At 73.4% G+C, this 782-nt stretch overlaps 1 protein-coding gene across 1 annotated transcript in view; it reads left to right on the top strand.

Annotated features, from left to right (window-relative positions):
- The first annotated feature begins 540 nt into the window (after positions 1-540).
- The window catches only part of RGS11 (regulator of G-protein signaling 11), a 5,111-nt gene continuing 4,869 nt past the window's right edge, over positions 541-782 (top strand). The window contains exon 1 of the mRNA XM_017741226.1: positions 541-637. Within this exon, the coding sequence (XP_017596715.1) occupies positions 541-637 (97 nt within the window). The remainder of the gene's footprint in view (positions 638-782) is intronic.

A 782-nucleotide genomic window follows, 5' to 3' on the forward strand; every position in this document is an offset into this window, starting at 1 on the left:
CGGGCGCCGCCGGCGGCGCGGGCATGGGATCGCCGGGGACGGGGGACCAGCACCACCCAGGGTACGCGGGACAGCGGGCACCTCCCCGGCCCCGGCGCCTCCACGGGGCACCGGGAACCGCCCCACGAGGGACTACGCACGGGCAGCGCCCCGGAGCTGCGTGCTCTGCTCCCCCACGCCGGGCTGGGGTGCTGCCACAGCCTCGGCTGAGCTCACTCCCCAAAAGCGGGGTTCCCCGGACCAGGGATGCCCGGAGGACGAGCGCCTGCAGCTCCAGCACCACACACTCGCCCGGCTGCTGGGTGCCTCGGTCAGGTTATGGTGTGCCAGGCTGTCCCTAGGCTGGGCACAGCGTGCCCTGGGGCACTGCGCGGTTCCAGGCTGTCCCCAGGCTGTGCACTGGGTGCCCCTGTCGGGTTGTGGGGACCCAGGCTGTGTCCAGGTCACAGGGTGCCCGGGGTCACAGTGAGGGGAGCCAGGCTGTGTCCAAGCCCGGTGGCGCCGTCGCGGGGCTGAGCACAGCGGTTCCTTGCCCGGCAGATGGAGCGGATGATCGTCAGCATGCAGGACCCCGACATGGGCATCAAGATGAGGAACCAGCGCTTGCTCATCACGGTCATCCCCCACGCCATGACAGGTGGGTCCCCGCGATGGGGAGCCCCGCGAGGCGCGTGGGGTGGGGAAGGCGTGTGGGAGCTCCCCGGGTGTCCCCAGCACTGCAGCAGCGCCCACCGCCGGCCCCCGCGCCGCTGCTCGCCCGCCACCCCGCGCTGCCGCCGGTG

Source organism: Corvus brachyrhynchos, unplaced genomic scaffold, assembly GCF_000691975.1.
Source record: "Corvus brachyrhynchos isolate BGI_N302 unplaced genomic scaffold, ASM69197v1 scaffold58, whole genome shotgun sequence".
In the NCBI taxonomy this organism is placed as follows: domain Eukaryota; kingdom Metazoa; phylum Chordata; class Aves; order Passeriformes; family Corvidae; genus Corvus; species Corvus brachyrhynchos.